Source organism: Haliotis cracherodii, unplaced genomic scaffold, assembly GCF_022045235.1.
Source record: "Haliotis cracherodii isolate W230 unplaced genomic scaffold, xgHalCrac1.p SCAF_8, whole genome shotgun sequence".
NCBI classification, from domain to species: Eukaryota; Metazoa; Mollusca; class Gastropoda; order Lepetellida; family Haliotidae; genus Haliotis; species Haliotis cracherodii.
Genome location: NW_027266341.1, coordinates 21,382,954 through 21,401,304, shown reverse-complemented (window position 1 = coordinate 21,401,304; position 18,351 = coordinate 21,382,954). Strand labels below are relative to the sequence as shown.

The 18,351-nt window shown below is 41.6% G+C and overlaps 1 protein-coding gene across 2 annotated transcripts in view; it reads right to left on the bottom strand.

Moving 5' to 3' along the window:
• Positions 1-367: 367 nt before the first annotated feature.
• Positions 368-18,351, bottom strand: part of LOC139450163 (leucine-rich repeat-containing protein 74A-like) — a 62,377-nt gene continuing 44,393 nt past the window's right edge. For both annotated transcript variants that reach the window (XM_071231837.1, XM_071231838.1), the window contains exons 11-13: positions 16,462-16,731; positions 7,902-7,987; positions 368-1,276 (exon numbers count right to left, since the gene is read on the bottom strand). In XM_071231837.1, coding sequence (XP_071087938.1) covers positions 835-1,276; positions 7,902-7,987; positions 16,462-16,731 — 798 coding nt within the window. In that variant the 3' untranslated portion in view covers positions 368-834. The remainder of the gene's footprint in view (positions 1,277-7,901; positions 7,988-16,461; positions 16,732-18,351) is intronic.

Here is an 18,351-nt window from a genome sequence, read left to right as displayed (position 1 = left end):
AAACAAAATTGCCATTCAGGATAAAATACATCCGAATAAAAAGAGGCAATCCATAAGGGTGACTGTTGTTTTAATAGAGTGTGAGGCCATTTCTGGAAATTCTTTGTAATTCGGGATAATTATAATTGTCATTTAACGTAGATGTTTCATCCTAACTCGCACGATGAGTCAATGAGTTTACACCGCTTGTAGCATTATTCCAGCAGCATCATGACGGGGAACACCAGAAACGGGCTTCAAACACAGTCCTGATGTTGGTAATCGAACCCAGGTCTTCGGCGTGACGAGCGAACGCTTTAACCACTAGGCTACCCGACCGCCCCCCACCGCTCCTATACATATCATGAAGTAAGTCTGTTATCAGGAAACTCATTTATGAATGATATTCTATCCTGGATAGGTTTGGCGAATTAGATATTAAGTTGGTATCGACGAGATTCTATCTTAACTGATACAATGTACAATGCATCTTATGGCATTATGTGTGTAGCGCTGTGGCGTTGTTATAGTTGTCTCGCGTCTCAGCAACTGTTTCCTTGCTGCAGACGCTGACGCCATTACGTGTTCTCATCCATAGCTATCGCCTTTGCCGCAGCAACAAACGTTGCATATATGTTAGTATTGTTGCAGCAACCATTGACCGACATGATGGCACTGTCAACGCTGCAGCAATCGGACGTCATGACATCGTTGACGCTATAATTGTTACTGCAACCATTTAACGTCATTTCGTAGTTGCACTGTTGCACCAATAAACTGAACGTCACGACACCAGTGTCACCTTCCTCTAGAAAGTCAAGTTGCTGTCACCAGCCCTACAACTTGTCTTGAACGTCATGACATCGCTGTTGTCATGGCAACAGTAAGCGGTGCCTTAGAATCGGGTGTCTCCCCGTCTTCAGATATAGTTGCCGGTTGTGAAGGTTTCTTGAGCTTCCTTCTGAATTTCATCGCGGCCAACTTGACCATTCCTTCCACGTCATTCATCTCGGCGACCTCGGGATCTTGGATAGTAATCCCCGTTGACTTCTTGATCTGCATTTTACGCACGATGCCAGCCAGACCTGGCAGACCACTTGCCTCCATCATGCTTTTCCGTCTGTCCCTGCTGGCGTTCTGTGCCGCCTGGTCCTGATCCTCCTTTCGTTTCTTGATGATCTTCTTCAGCGTCTGCCGGAGAGTGACAAGGCCCATGTCCTCTCGCTTCTTGGCCTTGGCCTTTAACGTTCGCTGGTTGACGTAGCGTGACATGTCTTTTGCTCCTTTCATCATCTCTCTGCAACAAAATAATGTTAGTATTGGTATCTTCCTCGATTTTCCTGAGTATTATAACTCCTTTCTGTTACCATACATACCCTGGACCAATTTGCCATATCATCGTTTCTGAAGTGGAGTTACTTTCTTCGTTCTTTTCACAGTCTTAATGGAATTTCTTCCACACATACCATTTATATGATTGGACGGCTATATTTAGCCTTATGCCATTCGAATCGATCCCAAAATGAATGTATGGCAGCGAATGGGTCAATGGCTTTCATAACAATAGAATAGGATATATCTGATGACATTACACACATTTAAAAGGACACTGCTATGCACTCATAATCCGTTAATCCCGACATTGTTGAAATTAAATAAAGAAACATCAACGCCAGAGAACATTAAGTGTCGACTATCTGCCGGAACAGATTCCACTGGGGGTTCAAGGCAAAACAGCGATGCAAATTGCATGAACGGATCCCTTGGAATGGTCAATACCATTCAGCGTGAATTTTTCGTTTCTTTCCACCATTACAAGAAGTGCCATAGACATAATGCATCACATATCCAATTAGATAACATTTATCTTAAAAGAAAAATAATTTGTCTAATATTGATTAAAATACGTGAGGCCTGATTTATATGCCCTATTGTGTGAACACAACAAGGAAAACTAATTTCGGAAATATTTCCATGTGCAGTAAATGACAAACTTCACGGAACGAGGTAGGTTACCAACAAAGTCCCAGTTGCTGTTTAAGGCGTATGGGGGGATCATGAAACCCTCCCGCACCAGACTATTAAGAAAGAAACAATCCGGTCAGTGATAAAACAGAAGGGCAAAACCTTGGCTCCATTTCTTAAATGAAATTATCAGAAAATCGAAAACTTCCAACGTCAGAGAACAATCAGTCTCGAATATCTCTCGAAGAACTGATTCCATATGGTGCAAACGGCAAAGACGGGGTGATAATTATGTGAATGGATCTCTGAAAGACAGTTGTAACACCTGGTGTTCAAGAAATGGGTAAGTATGTGCCGCTTTACCGTGGACACGTGCCACTACAGAAGGCTTTAATGGCCTTTGGTTTTTGTTAGTTTTCTCTTGAAATTTCAAGACACTAAGTTGAAATTTCAAGATACTAACTTGAAATTTCAAGAAACACATAAGTTGCAAATTCAAGATACTAACTTGAAATTACAAGATACACGATAGTTGAAATTTCAAGATACACTCTTGAAATTTCAAGATGCTTGAAATTTCAACCAATGTATCTTGAAATTTCAGCTTAGTATCTTCAATGTCAAGTTATAATCTTGAAATTTCAAGAAGAAAATTAAAATACAAATGGCCCTAAAAAGCTTTCAAAGAAAACTGTAAAGATCATACTATGGAATAGCATTGAACATCGGAAAATCGAAATCATCCCTTAAGCTTGTCCATCAGCTTGGAACACTAACTGCCATCATTTTGAATTTCTAAGCACAGATCAGATGGTTTCTCTGTAGTTTCTTATATTCCCACATTTGATGGATTACATAAATAAACTCAGTTTTGTCGGAATTGTTGAACGAAATGAGGTCATGTCGGTTACTGTAACTGAGGTTGAACGTTCTAGCAACTAAGGAATGCTTAAGTCTTTCCTAAAAATAGCTTTCACGTGCAGAAATAAAAACCTTTAAACATATCCAACGGGAATTCGATCACAGCCCTTGAAATAAATTGGCCTGTCCCTTATCGCCTAGTCGGTCATTGGTCACTTAGACGTCGTCAGGTCCTCGGACATATGCCATGTTACCCTGGAGATACGGACAGAAAGGGAACTGATTACACCGTGGACATACAGAATTCAATTCTGGGCTCTTCGTTTGACCAGCCTCGAGGAAAACGCTTTGAATTCTTTATGTAAAACGGTCCCTTAATTTCCCCCAATAATCTCACGTGCCCCGTGGACATCCCAGAGACAAGAGTGAGAGACGGGGCTTGCTGATACGGAGATGAACATCGATAATCTGTGCCAGGTCAGATTCAAGTGTTTCTTCTGAAGACCACCTCCGCGGTCTAATGGTAGAGCGTCCGCCCGTAGAGCGGAAGGTACGGGGTTCGGTCCCCAGCCGCGCCATACCAAAAGACGTTAAAAGATGGTACTTGTTGTTATCCTGTCTGGCGCTCGGCATTAAGGGGCTAAAACAAGGACTGGGCGGCTCGGAGTCAGTATACTGTGTCCGAGTGGGGTATTCATGTTAAACTGAGGCATGGTATCTCAGTGTGCTAGCACGATAAATCGGCATCAGTCCGGACTAGTACAAGCAGCCACACACACATACACGTGCATGCACGTCGCTATATAAGTGCAATAATCGACGTTAAACCCCATTTCACCTCACCTGTTTGTTCTGACTTTCTATCAACCGTCATTCAAGATAAGCAGTTGTTTGTTTCTGAATGGAAACGTATTGTACGTCATAAAAAAACGACATGCGACAAGGAATCCGTAGTATACGCGCGATCAACTCTTGAGATCGATTGGTTACTTGGAGATTAAATGTAGGGAGAAATGCAAACTGGTGGCCGCTGGCGGTTCCACATAGGTTGTGACCTAGCATACTTAATCTGTTATTATATTCTAGTGTCATTAAGCCATGGCAATCATATGAAAGAACTGAGACTTTCCAATGGAATTAAATCTAAACCTTCAATTGTTAGTGACTGTATGATGCATTTTGATTAAAAAACACTAGATAGCCCAGTTGCCAGAAACACATGTGTTCGAATCCACGATTCGCCCCGCTTGTTTTTAGGTATGTCAGCACCATTACCCAATACCTTCAACATGTTCTTTGTTTCACGATGTAAGCCATATTTCCTTACGGATCATAAGGTCTTAGTGTATGTTTTCTGTTCTCTTATCTTATCTGTGATTACTTACCAACTATCTGATAATAAATTTAGCATAAATTTATATAATTACATAAATTAACGTTTCTCTTATCTTACATAGTTTTTGCCTTCACGATTAGATAATGATGTCTGCAGATTCCTTCGCGTGTCCTTCCTACCATAAGGGTGCACGGGTGGCCCAGTCGTCTAAGGCGCCGCGATTCGCTGTGCAGAGTTGCGTCCCTTGGGCACGCCAGAAACCTATGATTGTGGGTTCGAATCCCGGTTCGCCCCGATTATGTTTCTAGGTTTGTCAGCACCATATCTGTACTCGTGGGTTTCACCGAAGTGGTAAACGTCTGAGACCTGCATCACATCGGGCTTTCCTCCCACATTAAGCCGACACGCCGCGATATAACTAGAATACTGTTAAAAGCGGCGTTAAACCCAAATCACTCACTCACTCATTTCCTACCATACGTTCCTGTCCTACCCGTGTCCTTCAATGAAACACATCACTCTTCCCATAACTAACACATGTATTGCATAAAATATGTTCAACAACAGAGTTCGTCCTGACATCGCCTGTGATTTCCAGTTTTACCTTGACCCCATACATGACAAATTCGGAATGTTATGAAAAGTATATCAATCATAGAAATCATAATCTTTCAGCAGCGATACTGTCCATTACAAGAACGATATTCCATAATTCGGATGCAGCAAGTTCCCCCGTGCTTTGTTAGAGAGAGAGGTCGTTGCACCTTACACATGTGCTCATGAATAACTCGGCAACGATCGTTGATTTGATTTGAATTTCCCATTTTCAGATATGTAAAAAATGCTTAACTTTGGATGTGCAAACACTGATAACACTGTTAAAACTGTTTCCATAAATTGACAAACCATGTTTTCTTATATAAAGTATTCCCCTTTTCCGGATCCGACAATTACAAGCGTCTTGTACAGACAGGGTGTTTGTGTCTGTTTGCGTCTGAAGCAGTCAATTTTCTCGGTCAAACCCCATTTCCTCTAGGTCCTCCGTTCAAACATCTACATCCTTCACGATAATTATATTTGACAACCAACTTAATTCATTATTAGGTTAAAACACCTCTTGCCTTTAATCCTACTCTAATTTACCTCAACCCGAGCTTGTCCTAGACTTTGCTCAATCTCAGTGCATTCCTTCCTAATCTTAACGTTAAGTGATCAATTCAAAGGCCTAATCTAATTCGAAATGACAGAACCGAGGACCTTTGTGTGTGCTATTGGTCATTTGCATCTCTGTAAACACTTCACACTTAAAATTAGACGCATGCAAGTTGCAAACCATTGGCGGGGCTCATTGAAAACGTTAAGCTGTTCTTTGAAGGGATGCGATTCAGTTAACGACAATTCGAATCGGTTCCTATTTTGGCTAAACAAGTATGATAAAGTTTGCCAAAACTTTTTTGTACATTTGAGTTTCGTGTAATCTTATTACCATTTCTTTCTACCTGAAAATGCCGTTCATTGAATGGAGCAGAACTCGCTGATTCGATTAAATACTTGAAAGAAACTCTCATCTAAATTATTCCTAAGTATATAGAGTCGTGAACGGGAACAAGATTGTTCTTATTCATCATAATGATACTCAAGCTAATTACCCCTCTCTCGATGATCAGCTTAGTGAAATTACCGACAACCTGAATCTTGATTTTCCGTCTTCATAAACCAGAATTAGTCATCCAGCTTTTCATGTCCAAGGTCCCGTTCAACAAAGCGATGTTAGCTCTGCTAGTATTGTACGTCAATGTTATATATTTGTTTGTTTTGATTTAGGCTGACCATTTGACATCCTCGATGATTTGTTTGTTTGTTGTTTAACTCTATAGCTAGAATACTGCTTATTCCACGTAAAAAACAAAGAAGCCAAACTAGTGAGCGAGACCCATGAAGATCCGGAGTAGAATAGGTCTTCAGCAGCCATGTTTGCCGTAAAAGGCGACCGTGCTTGTCGTAATTAAGAGATGACTGACGGGATCGGCTGGTCAGACTCGCTGACTTGGTTGAAATATGCCAACGTATCAACGTATCTAAATCACTGGATTGTCTGGTCCAGACTCGATTATTTACAGACCGCCGCCATATAGCTGGAATATTGTTGAGTGCGGCGTTAAACAACACACAAACAAGCAAGCAAATACTAGTCAGCGAGTATGATTTCACGCCGATTTTAAAAATATTCCTGCAAAACCACGGGTGTAGGGGTGTGGTGGGGTGTATGGGACACCACAAAATGGGCTTCATATATTGTACCCATGTAAAATGAACCTGTGCACCCATGCACAATCTAACTCGAGCTGATGCTTAACCCGACCGCCTCTAGCGTACATGTACTTACAAACCCACTGATGTCGTGACTTGTATCAAATCTTTAAACAGAATTATAGAATAGAAACGGAGGACATTTTTTTCAAGCCGTAATGTAACTATGAGAACATAGGCGTGTTCACGTTGGAGTATTGACACACGGGCTGAACAAAGTCTAGTTTAGATGACTGGCCATGTCGAAGTCTGTGAGTCTCGCGAATAAACGTCCATACCTTAACTGTGTCCTGGAGGCAAAAATTGTAAGTATCAATCATGAGAGGTGTCAAATTGAGTTTGAGTGGCGAGGTAACACTGCGTCGACTTTGATGCCAAGGGGTAGCCTGGTGTTTGAAGTGACGCTCGTAGGCTGCTGACGCGAGGTAGCCATAAGGTATGTTGCACACACGAGTTAGCCATCAGGTAAGTTGCACACACGGGGTAGTCATAAGGTATGTTGCACACGCGAGTTAGCCATCAGGTAAGTTGCACACACGGGGTAGTCATAAGGTATGCTGCACACGCGAGTTAGCCATCAGGTAAGTTGCACACACGGGGTAGTCATGAGGTATGCTGCACACGCGAGTTAGCCATCAGGTAAGTTGCACACACGGGGTAGTCATAAGGTATGCTGCACACGCGAGTTAGCCATCAGGTAAGTTGCACACACGGGGTAGTCATAAGGTATGCTGCACACACGAGTTAGCCATCAGGTAAGTTGCACACATGAGGTAGTCATGAGGTATGCTGCACACGCGAGTTAGCCATCAGGTAAGTTGCACACACGGGCTAGTCATAAGGTATGCTGCACACGCGAATTAGCCACAAGATGGATGTTATTAATCTGTTCCTACCTTTTCCTTTTGATCCCGGCTGGACTAAGACTTCAGGGTCCTAAGGATTCCAAATAGTTTGTTCGGTCGCTGTTAGGGGACGGCCATTTGGTATTTGTTTTGGGATGGGCGGGTGATTCCCCGAAAATTCTTGTAAATTATGCTTCATATTGTTGGGAAATATAGGAATTGTCGGCCACAAAAAGTACATTGGGGCAATGTGTTTTTTTATTACTATTTTAAAAAATCCTTAGATCATAGAATTTATAGAATTAAATAAAAACATATCTATTTCGCAGCTGTAGCTTAAAACATCTTGCCCCCCCCCCCCCCCCCCCCCACACACACACACACAAACACACACACAAACAAACAAAAACCACACACAAAACAACAACAACAACAAACAGACAAACAAAAACAAAACAAAAACCACAACAGCAACAAATACAAAACATGAATGGTCGGGGCCTTAGAATGAGATACACTTTTCCCTCATTTCCACAGGGGTGTCTTGGTGAGTTAACACATTTGTCACATATATTAGTGTTAATCAAATCTATAAGGAGACTTACTCCAAGTCTATGACGCCGTCCTTGTTGACATCCAACTTCTCCATGATCTCGTCCAACATATGCTCGGTGAAGGGAATCTTCAGCGTCTGGAGATGAGAAGAGATCAGTTATTGTCAATAGCTATTTTCGTGTGTCAAACCGCTTTAGCCTGGTATGTTAAGACGGGATTTCATAAATAACCCTATTATTTCAAAGGGATTTGACGGGGCTAGCTGCTGTCTTAGACATTTCGCTGGTTATGCCACGAGTGTGGGAGCGAAGGGCCATTAAGGGCTTACTTGCATCAGTACAAGGCTTAAAAACAGCAATGTTCAATAGCATGTAACGTTTTACCGAAGGCGGTCCACTGTACGGGTTAGTATGTCCAAATAAGACCTTAAGTAAATTTGTTAGTTTGTTTGTTTGTTATTTATCGCCGCACTCAGCAATATTCCAGGTATATGATGGAGGTCTGTATATAATCGAGTCTGGACCAGCAATCCAGTGATTGACATCATGAGCATCGATCCAACCATTGGGATCGATGAAATGCATCAACCAGGACATATTATATTTTAATTTCAAAGTGAAGTTCATCGATGATAAAAAGCGGTGGAAAGTGGTCCTGTGTACAGCGCACAGGCCACAAATCAGAGAACGTTGGTGGCGGAGAGGAGGTGGATGGGTGACCAGGTGAAAGCATGACACCTGGGAGTTTCTTGGGCTTTGGCCCTGCCCCGATCTGAAACGCATGTTATACGTTAGGAAAGCGACTTTTTTTCGAAAAGTGCCTCTGTTCACCCGGCGGCGAGATGCTAATGATGGATGAGACTTGGATGCATGGTTTGTTTCCACCCCAAGGAGCAGAGTATGACACTCGAGAACATACTGATCCATTGACTGGGGCAATACTGGTGTAGCGCTTTTTTAGCATGCTTGCGCGTGGAATCTAGCGCTTTATAAGTATACTCATTATTTATCATTTACCCCCAAATAATAATAAAATAACATGTTTAGTACGATATAAATAATACGCAGCATGAAATTTGAAGGTCAAACATACTAAGGAACACTAATTGTTATGAGCACTGTCACAAAAAATAGTTCCCTCTTTCAAGCACAAAAATAATTTTAGCTTGAATTTTAGTCATGGCACATTACATGATAATTTTGTTAACTTCAAACTTACAAAGAACCAATATTTCTCAAAAGTGTACTTGATTATTTCTGCTTAAAAGTTGAACGTGTTTGCAAAATGACCACTTGGAAAAGCTAGTATACAGCGATACACCCACGTTTAAAAATACCATTCAGAGACCCGTGACCAAAAGGGGATTCTATGTCTGGACATGGAACCAGTTCGGTAACCAGTTTGCTCAAATGAGAATCGGGTGGTAACAATGTCTCCAGACTGTTCGTGTATTTACACGGACAGTGTTGGTCGTTGGTACTTTCAGTACTTCCAGGAAAATGTCTAAGCCGTATTCTAAGCCGTAAGCCGTATTTGGCATAATCACTTTCACTCACTCACTCATTCGAGAATGTTGTACATGGGCGGATACAGCTTTTTTTAAAAGGGGGGGGGGGGGGGGTGTTGCACAATTAAGATCTATTTAATGTCTTTGGTGGTAATTTATACACAAATAAAGATTTTTTTCGAAATAAAATGGGGGGTTGCGAACCCCCGCAAACCCCCCACCCCCAACCCCTCTGTATCCGCCCATGGTGTAGTCTTCAGAGGGAACAACTGTTACAAGCGATCAAGTTGGTTTCTTCAGTTTGCCTCAATTTCTAAATAAATTGGTTTATTTTGCCTACTAATGTACCTAGGGAAGCATCAGACCACAACCGTAACTAATATCAGAAGATGTGTGTCATCTTCTTTTAATATGAAGTAAAGACAAACGACATATTGTGCTTAATTGAATGACAAGGTTTAAACGTACCGCTTGCTTCTATAGTACGACTTATGTAAAACGTGGTGATTTTGACAACAGCGCGACATGGTGGTTCATGGGTTTTTCATTGGCTCCTTTTGAACTGATCTCTTTACCGAAATCGTTTTGCAATTTGATTTAATTTCACGACGACAGCCTCACGATCGTGTCGTCATTGGCGCGCCTTGTCAAAACCTCTTTTATCAAGGGAATCATTCTATGTTCCTTATAAGTCATTCTACAAAATAAAAACCTTCCAATCTTAACAAAATTATACTTTTCATAGTAATAATTGTGAAATCATACGATCGAGATCGATAGCTATGGAACAGAAATTTGGGTTTTTGTAACAAACTTCCCGGTTTTAGTTTTATTACCCGCATACAATTTTCCACATTTTTGTACAATAAACTCTCTTAAGAATAAACAATATTTTTATTTATGCAATATGAAACCTATAAGGTTTTTTTCAACACCGATCGGCTGTTCATTGCCTAAGAGACACGTGATCTACCGTTGCTTGATTTCCGGCCGACCAACAATCATGTTTTGATCATACACGTGTATTAAAAGGTCAGTGCGCTAGTCCTTGTAGATGCCTATTTATGTAATTTACATTACCTCCAAAACATATTTGATGTATTACGCTCGTAAATTATGCCGTCGTTTGCCATGTGTACCGTTTCAGTGAATAATGGTTATTTATCCAATTTATCAGCGACGACCTAATGATGTAAAGTAGTCGAATAATCGGAAACGAACACGACTGTAATTTATAACGACAGCGCGAAGGTACTGAAGCTCACCTTATACTTTTGAGTGAGTGAGTATCATTATGCTTTTACGACGCTTTTAACAATACTCCAGCAATAGCAAGGCGGGGGACACCATAATTGGGGTTCACCCATTGTACCCATATCGGGAATCGAACCCAGGACTTCGGCGTGACGAGCGAACGTTTTAACCACTAGGCTACCCGACCGCCTCCTTATACTTTAGAAACGATTATCCTCATTACCCGTTCTCAAACGTGCAAACCCCGCGGGGATTCAAGGGCAGAATAGGTCCCCATTACAATAAGCGTAGCAAAGGCAACCAACTGGAGAGGATTTGTGATTGTGGCTGTCTGTGTGTCATTGTACTCCGACGTAGTGGGACGATGATCAACATGACGATGATTAGTTAAACTGCCGGGCAAAAGAAAGTATCAACCCATGTTTGATGGTGGCCAAGAATGAATCAAACAAGTGATGTATCTGATACGGGTAACTTAGTTGTGTTTTGGACCTTATGTTTGCCGTGTTTCGTCGACTGCTTTGAGTGAGTGAGTGAGTATGGTTTTACGCCGCTTTTAGCAATATTCCAGCAATTGAACATTTTTTTTATTTTGTCAATCCGAACAGAAATTCCGATTCATTTTGCATGAAAAAACAGATCGACAAGAGTGAGTGAGTGAGTATGGTTATTTATTTTAGCAATATTCCAGCAATATCACGGCGGGGGACACCAGAAATTGGCTTCACTCATTGTACCCATGTCGGGAATCGAACCCGGGTCTTCGGCGTGACGAGCGAATGCTTTAACCACTATGCTACCCGACCGCCCCGACTACTTTGAGCCGAGTAACGTTTTGATAACGTATGCAATTTTTGGGTCAAATCCAATTTTCAAGTGTATACTGTCTTTTGCCCGGCAGTTTATGATGCTATATTTGTATATAGTCCCTTGTTTACCACCTTTCGTCTGTTTCTGGGTGAGTGGGTGTGGTTTTACGCTGCTTTTCAAAATATTCTTGCAATATCACGGCGGGGGACACCATGGGGTTTGACGTTGCATATAGCACTTATATAGAGACATTAATGCTTAATGCTCAGCGCTAGACATGTTAACGACAAGTACCATCTTTTAACGTATTTTGGTATGACACTACCGGGGATCAAACCCAAGACCTTCCGCTCTCCGGACAGACGCTCTACATCTAGACAACAGAGGCGGTCTTTTGCTGGTGATACTGGAGACGACCATGAACAACTGGTGTCTTATTCACTTCATTGTGTTTTATCGATAACATAATATATATTCTTTGAAAAGACATGTCATCTGAATAGCTTCTCAGTGGTCAAATGTAAATCTTCGAATACGGCACCCGTGGCATCAACATCTTTGATACATTGTTATGTGCGCCCGTTAGATTAACAGGTTGAGTGGTTAAATAGTGAGAGAGTGAGTTGGGTTTAACGCCGCTTTTAACAGTATTCCAGTTATATCGCGGCGTGTCAGCTTATTGTGGGAGGAAAGCCCGGTGTGATGCAGGTCTCAGACGTTTACCACTTCGGTGAAACCCACGAGCACGGGTATGGTGCTGACAAACCTAGAAACATAACGTGGGCGAACCGGGATTCGAACCCACAATCATAGGTTTCTGGCGTGCCCAAGGGACGCGAGGGACAGCGAATCGCGGCGCCTTAGACGACTGGGCCACCCGTGCCCCCTTACTACTATGAAGGAAGGACTTTCTGTATATCCACAGAGAGAATTTATGACAAGTGGAATAATTAATATCATGTGGATTCTCCAAAACCTCATAGGATTGGCTTGATGTTTATGCAATTTCAGAATTAAGTTCAATTGTGTCAATTGTGTCAAAATTTTGTACACCACTCTTCCAAACTTATGGAATCCTATAAGAGACATTGTCGCGTTGTGTTTGGAAATTATATGATTGTACCAATTGCTCCTGTAATCATGATTGTACTATAGGCCTGTGGCCTCCTATAGAGAGGTGAATAAAGACATTGAATTGAATTGATAAAGGTAACATCCTCAGGGTGGCGTCATGGTTCAGGACACATTATTTTAAGTACAAAGGGTTTTCCAGGTTCTTGGTTTCTGTGTAACTCAAGCTGTACGGAGTGTATCTTATGTGCAGCTTCCATCTGATTGGCCGCAATAGCTCATCAATATAACACCGGTTCACTATCTAAACATTCCATCAGTTACATAAACTCTGAACCATGACAGAGTGCATTTGTCAGAAACGTCAACACCAGCCCTTGCGCAATAATTTGTGTTAAATGTCATATGACGTCATCGCGGAGGTACCACGACAACTGTGGCACAGCTCACCTACAGTCCTACTACAACAACGAAATCAATCTATTAACAAAGAATTTTTATAATTTATCTGTCAGGGCTATTTCAAAGTTGAAGAGCCTGGTCAACAAATATCAGGAGTTATTTATGGTGTGTAAAGTACTGATAAACTCGTTCATGCCTTATCCTTGGTAAGGGCTGACCCATATATATTACAGCCCTGAATATGGCCATTTCGAAAACATTGTTGGCCACGCGGAAGCAAATACGAAGCTTACAAGTAGATTGAAAATAGTTCAACAGACAAAATAATTTCGTCGAGAACACATAGCTTTTAACGTCTAATGGCCAAACATGGCGTCGGACGTCCGTGTTTGCGGGTTAAACTGCTAGATTGTACATGCAGGTAATTGCGTGTATTGTGTCATTAGAACGCCGGTGTGAATAAGGCATGGTTAATTATATAGGGTTGAAGGGACTATTACGCTATTACGCTACCGATGTTGAGACATATTGTCAACAAAGGCATATCAGCTGCAAAGTTAATCCTCAAACGTCCATGGCATTACAGGAAGCGGAAAATTGAAAACGATGATGGATTTTATTGAACTCATTTAAACATAAAACATCCACGCCAGAGAAAAAAGCCAGTGCACAACATCCGCCGAAACAGATTCCTTCGGGCAAAATAGCGATCAGCGAAATCCCAAACGGAAAAATAGCGATAAAAATGATATAAATGGATCGCAGAAAACAAGCAATGACACTAGACGTTCGCGAAAAGGGTTCGCATGAAAAGGTTGGTTGGTTGGTTTGTTGTTTAACGCCGCACTCAGCAATATTCCAGCTATATGACGGCGGTCTGTCAATAATCGAGTCTGGACCAGACAATACAGTGATTGACATCATGAGCATCGATCCACGCAATTGGGATCGATGACATGCATCAACCAAGATCCCGATCCCGTTAGTCGCCTTTTACGACAAGCATAGTCACCTTTTACGGCAAGCATGGCCGGTTGCTGAAGACCTATTCTACCGCGGAATCTTCACGGGTCCGCATGAAAAGGTTTCGCATGCCCTGGCCTACCGGTAGCACCCGCCACTCACGAAACTGGGGAAGGTTAGCGATAAATACATCCTGGTAATAGCTAAGACTGATATTGAATATTCTGCCAACTTGGTTGCTGGACAAAGCTGACATAGCAAGTGTCACAGTCATCGCGTGTATTTACGTAAAGACGTTCTTAGTGATAAATACGTACGGTCAACACTGACTGATTGGAACATAAATCTTCGGTTGGAAGAGTCAGAATCTGTGTTTGTTTCCTTTAAACCATCCTCACTTATTCACTAGCTTACAAAACGGAAGGGTCTTTGTCACGTATGTTAACACCAAACCCACCGTGTGGCTTATCGGGTATATTATACAGCTATTACTGAAACCAAACGAGACACTGATAGGATTTCTTTCAAAACAGGCAAGGAAATCTTTACAGAGCTGAACAAACATTTTTCGATTTGCCTATTGAGGTCCTTGTGGCGATAGCATTCGCAAAGGACATACATCCCATTTCCAACATCGTTTCTTGGTAAATTAATGAATATTCAGAGACGTGTTCAATATGGAACAATCGAAGACCCCATTAGAGTGGGGATGGGGCCTAGCCTGATCAAGTTGGTGAGCCATCAAACCGCTTCAACCACTTCAACGACACGGTGCCACTGTTTGTCCCGGTGCTCGCCATTGTCGCTGGAGTAAATTCTATTTAGTTCTGAGCTTGTGTTTGTACGATCTAATCAATTAAGTAAAGATTTAAGCCTCGGGGTTAAATTGGACCAAACCTCATCTAGGCCACTTAAGTAATCGTGGAAAAATCCCCCCTTGCTATCGCCATCGAGGATGCTAGCTTTCGTTAATGGCTGTGATGGCATAGATAATAACCACTTAATATCTATTTTGTCTATAGGAAAGGTGTGTTTAAGTCATTATAGCACGGATTCTATAACCTCAGTCAACATAACATTCACTGATGGCAGTTAATCAGATGGTGTATCTATTTGTTGAGTTTTATCCAGGAACGTTGTAGATCGAATGCAATTTGAATCTAAAATGCCGAATGTTTTTTTAATCGTAGATGACAAAAATCAATCATCATCATCATCATCATCATCATCATCATCATCTATGTTTGTGCATATTGAGGAGTGAATGAGCAAGTGAAGTTGATTGATGTCAAAGGCAGCAACATTATGACTGTTATTACGGCCTGTTAATACTCGAAGAAACCAGTGATTGATAGCATGAGCATCAGAGAAAGATGATCCGCATCTAACGAAGCTAACAGGGCACGCCCATTCATTGTACATCCCTCAAACTAACCTATTTTAGTGATGATAGGTTGTGATTTAACGTTTAAGTTGGTTTGTTTGTTGTTTAACGCCGCACTCAGCATTATCACAGCTATATGACGAGTCTGGACCTGGCAATCTAGTGATTGATATCATGAGCATCGAACTACGCAATTGGGTACATCAATCACGTCAGCGAGCCTGACCCCCGACAAGCATGGTTTGCTGAAGACCAGTTCTAACCCGGATCTTCACGGGGTAAACGTTAAGTTGACTTCCTTAACTCGAACACTGTTATGTCTATTTTGTTTGTATAAAATCGAGCCAGGTGATTCCTTATCGGTATCTTTATCGTTGCTCATGATGTCAATCACTGGATTGTCTGGTCCAGATTCGATCATGTAAAGACCGCCGTTACATAGCTGGAATATTGGAGAGTGTGTGCTAAAGCAAATAAACAAACAAACGCAAGGAACCTTATCGGTAATTTGGTTTCGTACTGGCACTCGTTTGTCTGGAACTACCGATAACTCGAACTGTTCTCAAAGACTTAGGGTTAAAGAGGTTTTACTGTATTTATCCAAGGAGCTCCTTATGAATTCCTCAAACCCCAAACATAAGTTACCCGAAGGCTGATCCAACAATACAATACCAAGTCTACTCAATTGAGTGAGTGAGTGAGTGAGTTATGTTTAACGCCACTTTGAACAGTATTCCAGTCATATCACGGCGTGTCAGCTTAATGTGGGATGAAAGCCGGAAGTGATGCAGGTCTCAGACGTTTACCACTTTGGTTTAACCCACGGGCACGGGTATGGTGCTGACAAGCCTAGACACATAATCAGGGTGAACCGAGATTCGAACCCAAATCATACTTGAAGCAACGACACGAAGATATACTACATCTTTTAGCGTTTTCCAATACTTGCGTTAATGAACCCGTTAATATCCCGGTTAGAATAGGTCTTCAGCAACCCATGCTTGTCATAAGTGGCGACGATGCTTGTCGTAAGAGACGACGAACGGGATCGGGTGATCATGCTCGCTGATTTGGTTGATGCATGCCATCGTACCCCAATTGTGCGGATCGATGTTCATGACATCAATCACTGGATTGTCTGGTCCAGACTCGATTATTGATAGGTGGAATATTGTTGAGTGCGGCGTTAACCAACAAACAGACAAACAAAATAACTTACGTTAATGCCATCTTTGAGGTTAGTCCGCGACAACTTGTCTCTCTTCTTGGTGTCGAAACTCTTGAACATGTCAATCAAACGAAGGTTGTCCATTCTCATGTACTCGAACAGAACAAGGGTGGGCTCCCACCGCGTGAGGCTGGTTCCGTCATGATCACGTGACACAGAACCAGTGGCCAACTTCATCACGTGACCATGGATGACCTTGAAGTTCCGGGTGGCCTGGATGGTGTTCATGGTCTTGATGAACTCTGCATCGACAGGGATGTCCTGGAAGAAGAGTAAATAGGTGAGTGAGTGTTTTGTTTGCTTGTTTAACGCCGTACTTAGCATTATTCAAACTTTATGACGGGGTCTGTAAATAATCGAGTATGGACCAGACAGTTCAGTGATTGACATCATGAGCATCGATCCGCGCAACTGGGATGTAATGACATGCATGAACCAAGTCAGCGAGCCTGACCACCCGATCACGTTAGTCGCCTCTTACGAAAAGCATAGTCGCCTTTTACGGCATGCTTGGTTTGCTGAAGACCTATTCTACCCCGGATCTTCACGGGTCTGGACACAGAGAGTGGGCAAAGAGAGTTCAATTACAAATAGCCATCGGAAGGTACTGCTGGACATTAGATACAGATAACGCCGCATTAGCTGAAATTTCTTCATGTCGGTCAGTGACAGTCGTACGTTACACATTTAATATTCTTAATTTTAAATTATGAATAAATTATACGGAAACTATTTCGTACATATTCCACAATACGTTTGACACACTAAAATTGAATATGAGATTATTAAGGTGTTATTGAAGATATTTGTCATTACGGGACAGAGTCCATTAAATCAAAGACATCGAGTTAGCCCTGGGCCGCACTTAACGGCACCTTCCGGTGATGGTTGCGATACTCTCCCACTCAAAGTTATAGTGAGAGGGTTGGATGTATCCCAAACCCTCTATCAGATAACAATATGAAATCTGACCACCCTCCTCTGGTAGATTATAATTTTATCTACAGTCGGTTCCCCACACAGTGAGATAAATTTATCCGAAAGCTATTATTCCCTGGCCAAACCATAGATTATCTGACACCAATGAAAATACATTTTTAAACCTTCAAATAAAAATATTCCGGGTCCGTTTTTCTTAAAGGTATGGGGTAAAAAATTAAAACTCTATTGCTGGTAATAGTGGGTAGAGTGCAAACAAGTTAACTAAACAACATCACATCAAGGAATGTTTTGATGAATGACGACTTAGAAACAAACACACCGGAAGACAATCCTGCACCAGGGCAAAACATGGCGAACCGCAGTGCATCGTGGGAGTAAGATAGCGTAACAAAAAGCACTCAACATATTGCCAAAGCCACCACGGCACGCACGTATCTGGGTGATAAAGGGAGATAAATTGATAATTTATAGCCATTCTAGCTCCCTCATGCACCCTTAACGTTTATCGTATTGCGCTCGTACACCGATAATAACATCGATTCTCCAATAAAGTGAAGGACCATCTATTTATATTTTATGAAATGTTGTGTCATCTAATGTAGTAATGACATATTTGCCTCCCCCATCTAACAAATTAACCCATCAATGTTTTAACAAAAAAACATACATTTTAAAAATTCGAACACTTTGAAAATGTAATTTATGCATATTGACATGAACTCATTTATTGAAGGTAACTGTGAACATTATATTTTTAGAACTATTTCTACCATCACATTCGAAAAATGGTTTAGATTCAGAGACAGAAGTAGATTCGCAATGTGCATCAATGGGGACACAACGTCAGCAAAAACAAGCGACAATTTTATTTTTCCATAATCCTGTTTCGGTTTTTTTACTTCCTCACGTTTTATTTTGAAAAATGAAAAACACGACTTT